Below are 8,652 nucleotides of genomic sequence, written 5' to 3' on the forward strand. Positions count from 1 at the left end.
CGCCCGCACTTCCTGCAGAACCCACTGCCAAACATACATCTCTTAATTTTAGAAACTTGCTCACGACTTTCTGGCTTTTGCACGATAACCATTACATATTCATATTACCTTTCATAAAAATACACAAAAAAAGTTACATTAATAGCACAACACTTATAATTTTATCATGTACTATGAGGGTAGCTGTTAAAGGCTCTGGATCCCTCCTGCCAATTCAACATCTCTTCCCTCTCTCCAATAAGTTGATTTACACATTTATGTACAAGCAAAGGTAACAGTCTACCCCAACCTCTCCACCATTGAACCCCTTATCTTTCATATTTCACCCCCCACCCACCCTCTTAATTTGTAATTAAGGGGGTCATAATAAGTTGCTCAAGGTCAAACTTTTTTTTACTAGTTTGATATGAAAATGGCTGCAACTGTTTCAAGTTTCAGTATTGCAGTTTCAATAGAAAGCAAATTAGTTTTTTTTTCAACGATTTTCACATTCAGTAAGCTGCTATAACCACAATAATTAATAATCAAAGGAAGGCACTAAACTGGGAAAGCTATGTAGCACCGTCAAATGTACTAAATAATCAGAGGGTGCTTAATAACACCAAGGATGCCAATACGAGAACAGAAATACACAAGGCGAACGACATTAGAAGTATCCGATTCACCAAGAACTATCGAGGGGAAAAGTGATCGCGAGGGACTATCGGAAAGCAGGACACGCTTGTCCTGGAAGTCATTGTATTCAACAAGGATATGCGCGACTAACAGGAACAAAGCAATTCGGAAAATAAGGAGCAGGGCAGCGCTCCATTAAGTGACCGCAAGTTAAGTGTTTTTGGCCAATACGCAACCTCGCCAGAGCCGTTTTCCAGCGCTGGTTACAGTGGTATGAAGGAAGACCATGGGGGACACTTCGCTTAATAGTATACAGTTTGTTACCAGTAACAGAAGACCAACAACCCTGCCAACGAGCAAGGATGGAGGAACGAATAACTGGGTACAAGTCTGAATAAGGAATACCTTTACTGGAAATGGGACAAAAGCGGATAGCTTCCGTAGTGGCAGCATCCACACGCTCATTTAAAGAAACTAATATGGCTGGGACCCCATCAAAACTACCGATTTAAATTTACTAGAGATAAGAAACGGCCAATGTTTAATCTCGACAGCCACCAGATGGACTGTATTAAAGGACCCTAGAGCCATTAGGGCACAACGAGAGAGTACTACAACCATAAAGGAGGATTGACAATGAAAATGTAGGAGACTAGAGCATAGAGAATTGCATAAAGTTCTGCTGTGAAGATGCTAGTCTCCAGAGGCAGGTGACAAGTGTCGTCAGGGAAAAAAAAAATAACAGTGGCTTACACCTTCTGCAGATTTAGACCCATCGGTGAAGATGGAAATCTAGTGGTAGAGGGAAGAAAATGGTCAAGAAAAAGGAGTGTCAGAACCGTAGGAGGGGGTAAAAACTTTAGCGATATGGGTCAGAGATGTACAAGATTTAGGACGGGGGGGGGGGGGCCCTCTACAAGGGGCAAGGACGGAACAATACGAGAAGAAAAAGCGGTAATACGAATCTAAAAAGAATTCTGTAAGCGAGATAACCGGACAAAATGAGGGAGGCGGTGAAGAATAACAGTAACTACCGGAGGGGTAAATGTCAAAGCACGATAGAGACAAGAGTAAGGATGTTAGGACCGCGCAAGATAAGAAAGACGGTGTCGATCATGGCGGACCTGAAGAGATAGGAAGCCAATGTCAACAAACAATACGAGGGCAGAACGAAAAGTACCAGAGGTGAAGCACAACCCAGTATGGTGCAAAGAATCAAGACTGCGAAGAGTAGGAGATGCAGACGAATAAGTAGGGCAACCATAAATGAGTTTAGCAGGATGAGAGAGGAATGTAAAGAGGATCATGCTCTTCTCCGGTCCAAGAAGTATGGGATAAAACCTTAAGGAGCTTTAGGGCCTTAGAGCACTCAACTCTTACATCAGAGATATGGAGTGGCTAAGACAAACTAGTCAAATATTAACCCCAAAAGCTTAGTGGAATCTCTGTACACAAGGGGATGGCCATAAAATGTCGGACGAAGAAAAACCACGCTTCAGAGTATAAGTCACAGCACAAGTCTTAGACAACCTGAAGCCATGATCGGTGGCCAAAGACGATACGGCATCAATCTCGAGTTGAAGCCACCGTTGAAGGAGAGGCGAATCATTACCGACATAGTTTAAGATCGTCGACAGAGCGGAGAAGACGTCAGAAGGAAGAGGAAAGAAAACCATTTAGGGCAACCAGAAAAAGTAGAGCTCAGAAGACTACCTTGGGTACACCCTCGCATTGCCGAGAAGAGGCAGAGAGTGGCACCAAACCTCACTAAAAGAACGACGAGAAGAAACTGGAGAGAATGGGAGATTACCACAAAGGCCATAAGAATGAAGTTGGGACAGAATATGATATCGTCAAGTGGTATCTAAAGCCTTTTCCAGGTCAAAAAGGACGGCAAAAAACGTAGGTTTTCGGAGCAAAAGCAGTACGAATATAGACCAAGTTCACCAGGACATCTGTTATGCTGTGGCATTTGCAAAAACCAAATTGAGAGGGAGAGATGGTGAAAGTGTTCCAAGAACATCAAACGAACGTTAACCATACGTTCAAAGAGTTTGCAGACAACTCTTGAGGGCAATAGGGCGGAAGTCCTGAGAAGATGTCCCGAGAGATACTGGTTTCTGAACAGGGAGGACAACAGCATCGAGCCAGTCCACAGGAACTGACGACGACTCCCAGACCCGGTTATTCAGACTTCAAATAGGGAGACGTGCACGGAGGGAGATGGCGAAGCATCCCATAATTAATGTCTTCAGAGCCCGCTGTCGTAGAACCGCAGAGGGCCAGGGCAGATTGAAAATCAGAGAATGGATCGTCATAAGGAAATCCGAGATGGGCACGGAAATCCAAAAATGAGATTCAAGAACAGGCTTACGAAGAAGGAAAGACCGAGGAAGACGAGAACCAGAGCTAACAGATGAAATGTGAGAACATAGTTCGGCTGCAACTTGCACCATGTCTGTCACAACAGTACCGCAGAGGTAAAGGACCGGCGAGATATCGGGAACGAACTTTACTGATAACTTGCAGATACGCTTTCAGATCTGCAGCAGAGGAGTTTCGGACGTAATGGTTGAAACATAAGACTTCCAACTCTCACTTTTACCCCATACGGATGGTCCTACCAGCCACCACTTCCCTTCCGAAACAGGAAAAAAGAATCAGCCGTCTGCCGGCAGCGGTGTCGTTTCCAGGCTTCATGCTTACAGTGGATAGCCCGAGCACATTAAACTTCCCACCAGGGAACTCGCTTCTGCGTGTCCCAAGAGGTAGCGCGAGGAATAGAGTGGAAGGTAGCGTCGAAGACTCTTGAAAAAGAATGAAGATACGAGGGAGAGGCAGAATGTAGAGGTTGGAGAGAGTAGCTCCGAGGGTAAAGAGGTTCTAGTCTCTGACAATTGCCACCTAGGGAAGGAGAGGGGAGGGTGAAGAGAAAGAGGTAACAAGAATGGGGAAATAGTAACTGCCATGGAGGTCATCAAGAACCCACTAAGTGAAATGCAAGTAAAGAGACGAGCAGAGAGAAAGATAAAGACAGGAAGGGTGAGAGCGAGTCTACACGAGTAGGCTCACCAGAAATCAGAAAAGACATGGAAGAAAAGAGGATGAACGGTTCGAGAAGACAAACCCAGTAGTCAGAACATCACCCTAGAGGGTATGTCATCCATTTAAATAACCCAGCAGGAGCACAGGCTCTGGCAGAGTCCAGTAGGTGTTAAAGATCGGAAGGTAAAGTGGGACATTTGGGGGAGAAATTTAACAAACCGTATACCATTTACTCCCAAAGACTGGCAGCAGAACATCTGAGAGGCGACGAGAAAAGTAGGGAAACAAATGTTATATCAGAACGAATCAAGATAGCAGTAGAGTAATGGGCCTCAGCAAAAGCCTGGGGTGGGAGAGAGAAAGGAATAGCCATGGATGCGACCAGGACGAGCACCAAGCATCTGCTCGTGGAGACAAAGGGGGGAAAACTGAAATCAGAAATGCGAGTTCATGGAAATTTGCGTAATATCTACGAATATTCCATTCAAGAATAGACGTCGACAAAAAGAGAGGACAGCAACAGAATAAAGAATACGCAAAGGGTTAAAATGGAACATGTTAAAGAAGCTCAGGAAAGTCAGAGGACATGGGTAAACCGAGTAAGGATGAAGGTAAGAGCAGGAGAACAGACCAGAGGCGGATGAGCAGGGTCTGTAGGAGGAGACATCCGAGGGTCAATGACAGCAGGAGGGGCAGAAACCGGGGAGCACACCTTAGCAAGGGCAGCAACCGTGAAGGAAGCAGGGGCCAAAGAACCCATAGCAGGAACAGGGGGGGGGAAACTACCACAGAAATGGGAGGGGATGGAGCAATAGAGTCAGAGGTAGAGTGCGAGGAAGAAAGTGAAGCCTTCTTTCCCGCTGGGGAGGAGGGAGACGAGCCAGGCTTTCGCTTCTGACTCAAGACAGGTATTCCAGCAACAACGTACTGGACAACAGACCTCTAGCGTGTGAACGGACAAAGAGGGAACAACAAGATTGCTGGGAGCGATGGAAAGCAGTTCGCTCATATAGGCAGCGTGGAGAGCCAAGAGACAGGGGAGAAGAACGGGAAGGAGGATCGGAGGGAGATTAGGAAAGATACAGGAGACATGACAGTTGGTAGAAAGTAACCCCCCCCCCCCAGACAGAAGCAGCTGGTGAACCCTCTGGATGTAAAGGAACAGGGGAGGAGGTGGGCGTATCCGGGTCTAATGCCTGGAAACTTGCGAGACTGAGGAAGGTGCGAAGGATGAGAGGAAGATTACAACACACAAGATGTCAGCAAGAGTGGGGGAGACGGCGAACTTAGCACCTCGTTTCTGGAAAATACAAACGTTCCCGGTGCTTCAAGTTGAGGATGGCTGCCTCAAGTTTGAAATGTATACACGCACAGGAGAAGGTAGGGTGGGGTGGGGTGGGCTTCAGTGCAATTGAAGCAGCGGGCCTGGGGAGAAGTGCACGCCAACTTAGAGTGACCCTCGCCCCCCACACATGAGGACGAGACAGTACTGGAGCATCAGAAGGCATCATGTCCGAACTTCCAGCACTTATTTCAAAGCCGAGGAGAGGGAATGTACTCCTGAACGGAGCATCTGGCACCAACAAGAGTAACAGCGGGCGAAGTGTCCGACCATCAAAGGTAATCTTCACAACCCAAAGGGGCAGACTGGGACGGCCAAGAGGGGGGTCGAGTGAACGTCTACCTGGAGAACAGAATGGCCTTGTGCCTCGAGGATATGTTTAATATCCTCGTGGCAGTACTTTAGGTTCCTAATACCAGTCGCAACATGGTGTGGTAGGAGAACAGTGGCAACACTACATTTAATCGAGCGTTCTAGGAGAACCAAACAATGCAGAACAAAGCGGCCAAGCGGGTGGCTGCATCTTTAGGAGCAACGACACATGCCAAGATGGGTGGGGCTAAAAAATAACAGAGGTAATTACCGAATCAACAAGATGCCTATGGAGGGAGAAATCCTCAGGAGGAGAAGAATCCAACTGATGGAAGTCAAAGTACTTATTGTATGTAGCAGGATCAAGCAAGGCGTGGTACGAATTAGTATGGGAAAAACGTGCGAGAGCGGCCGTGGCGGGGACAACGATGAGAACCCCTAGTGAGGGGTCATAAGGCGCAGTAGTCACCGAGAGATGGAGCCGTGCTAAGGGACGAGACTGTCACCATAGGGAGCTTCGAGCTCAACCCTACCATAGAAGAGGAAAAGGGGTGGGGGAGAAGGAAAAATAATTCAGTCTGAGCCCTATTAAGCAGGGGCTACAGAGCCTGGTCTTCCACCACAGTCTGACCCAAGGACCTGGTCGCCCACCCCTTTAGCCTGGTTAAGAGAAGTCATGTCGTCAGCTATGCATTAGTCACTATACGTTTTGGGCCTGAACCCAAGGGATATCACCTACCAAGTCAGGGAGATGGAGCGAGGGCCAGTGCAGGAAGGGGACGTCGTCCCAAGCAGTGCTCCCCTTTTCAAAATGGAAGTCCTACTCCATCGTTCATTCTCCCACATTGGTGCCAAGACCCCATTCCCCCCTATCGCCCCAGCCTTGACCCCCAACCATCCACTCAGGACGGCCCCTCACGGGCGACCTCCTCCAGCGAATGGTCCGATGGCTCACAAGGCCCCTACGGTACGACTTTCTGCATGTACACCACCCAACGAGGGGCAGGAGAGGGGGCCAAAGGCAAACCTCACATGTCCCTAGTATGCAAGCCTCTCACTACGACGAGGCGACATCACGGAGGGATCTACAACCACAAGTGTGAAATGAAAATTTCTATGGCACTATCACATTAGCATATAATAAAGTATCCAAGACTATTCTCCAAAAGATGTTTAGTAAAAACTATTACAAGTAGTCCAAGTTCCTAAAAATTTTTACAAGCATGTTTATTACTATTTATAAAATTATTAAATGAACTTTAGAAAAAAACGCTTCTTGCAGACTGTAGAGAAACTACACAAGGTAAGTTTCATGTAAATTGAATAAAAGATGGAAGTAAATGTTACGTTTATATTACTTTAATAGAAATTAAAAAAAGTCTAAGGTGCTGCCATCCGTGGCCGGGGTTGATAACTAATTTCCTTCAAAATTGGCATCCTTACAGGTAGGTTTACGTGCAGTCAGGTGTACAAGTTTCATGCAAATCATTCGATAAAAAAGGAAAATATTGATTTTTTTTTGGATACAACTAAATATATTTATTATATGCTATTTTGATAGCCGATAGTAAATATTTCAGTCGACACTTGTTTGATGTTAATTTTTTAACATTTAGGTAAATTGTTGACACTAGTAAATATTGTTTCTCCCCATTTATGCTACGATGCCGATACTGACCAAATTAAGCCCTTTACATAAACTACTTGAAAAATTTTGAAATCTAACTAGTTTTCAGTTATTGTATATTTGAAGATTATGTCCGCTTAAACCAAACTATTGCATGGGTTAATATGCAATTACTACATTAAAGGCAACTTGCCTTTCACCATAAAAGTCTAATGTACTCTGAAACAAATTTAAGCAGTTTAACTTAAGCTTACCGGACAAGGCGTTGTTGGTTCCGTAACATAGTAAATTACCCTTTTAGTTTGAAGAGCTACCCAACAGCTTCCCTTCAGGTTCTTCATGGACACTTTGGTAAAAGGTGCAAAGTCTACTATAAACATTATGCTTAAATATATTTCGAAGTTCATTAATAAAGTAAAATGTGTATCTACATTTATATATTAATGAATCTTTAAGTCACTTCATGCACGCAACGTGGTTCAAATTCAGCAATTAGTATATTATATAATTATATAATAGTAACCGCAGATAATACAAGACGAAAATTCCTTTTCAGACATCAAGATAGTTATAGCTTACACGTCTACAATAGGTCCACTACGGGCTCACCATAGCCCGTGCTACTGGGAACTTTTTGTTCCAGGTAGCGAATCTTAAAGAACAGTCAACAATAAACTTAGGAATTGCATACTGCTAAGGTTCACTACATCAGTCACAGGGATACCGTGATCAAGGCGATCTTTAATACTTTATGAAAAATATTTACCAAACCAAATTGTCGGCATGTCATCCGATAGTTCATGAATGTCATTCACCCATCTTTGTCCCCAAAGACGTTCTTACATATTTCACTGAATTTGATTCTTAGTCAAGCCGATATTTCTGATCAAGTAAGATTTGACGGCGATATTCTTAGACCGGGGGAAAAAAAAGCAACATATGTGCATAGGATTTAGTCTGCTTGTCAACGGGCCAGAAGTTAAACCCCCAGCAAAAATTTAATTTAAATAATACCCTTCAGCAGAAGGAACATTAGCTTATTAGTCATGTTACTGCGGCTGAATCTCTTAAAACCCACGTCACTTACAGGTGCGGAAGCTCACTAATCAAATATAGTTATTAGCGTAACAATTACAGTGAAGCGCCAGAACACAACCTCAGTGGGTGACCATGTTACAATAAACTAGAGGACAGGTCGTAAACACCGGATGATCCACGTTGTGAGCACCCAACACCAACTTACTTCTGCTATACGAGAAGGCCTTTAAGGAGGAGGCCAACTGTTGACGGAGAACTCGTCCACAACTATACATGTCCACCAACCAGTAACTCGAGCCTCGAACTGCGCCTAGTGTCGGCCCACATGTCCTCAGGTCAGTTGGTCCAACTGGCGGTCGTCACTTAAGACACTTAAATTAAAAACAATAACTATTGTTTGTTCTCATATAAAATTAGTATCATTATATATAAAATTTCAACGTATAGTTAGGCGTAGACTAGGTTAGGTTGGGTTCTCTTGGCGGTTATTTGTAGTTACAGTACATCGGTGAACCATTTAACAAATTGTAATTCGTACAGAGATCGTCACCTGAGCAATGTTCGAACGTCATCAGTTGTGAGTCGTGTCTAACCGTTTTCCTTCATAGACAGGGGGTTTGGCCGCTGTATTAACGAGCATTTGTCCTATGTTGCGGCACATCATCATAAACAA

General features: G+C 44.6%; 1 protein-coding gene across 1 annotated transcript in view; it reads right to left on the reverse strand.

Moving 5' to 3' along the window:
* Positions 1–8,341, reverse strand: part of LOC138366544 (uncharacterized) — a 24,020-nt gene extending 15,679 nt beyond the window's left edge. Inside the window, exons 1-2 of the mRNA XM_069327576.1 lie at positions 8,185–8,341; positions 1–24 (exon numbers count right to left, since the gene is read on the reverse strand). The exon at positions 1–24 is cut by the window's left edge and continues 696 nt beyond it. Coding sequence (XP_069183677.1) covers positions 1–24; positions 8,185–8,254 — 94 coding nt within the window. The 5' untranslated portion in view covers positions 8,255–8,341. The remainder of the gene's footprint in view (positions 25–8,184) is intronic.
* Between the last annotated feature and the right edge of the window lie 311 nt (positions 8,342–8,652).

Source organism: Procambarus clarkii, chromosome 19 (assembly GCF_040958095.1).
Source record: "Procambarus clarkii isolate CNS0578487 chromosome 19, FALCON_Pclarkii_2.0, whole genome shotgun sequence".
Lineage (NCBI taxonomy): Eukaryota > Metazoa > Arthropoda > Malacostraca > Decapoda > Cambaridae > Procambarus > Procambarus clarkii.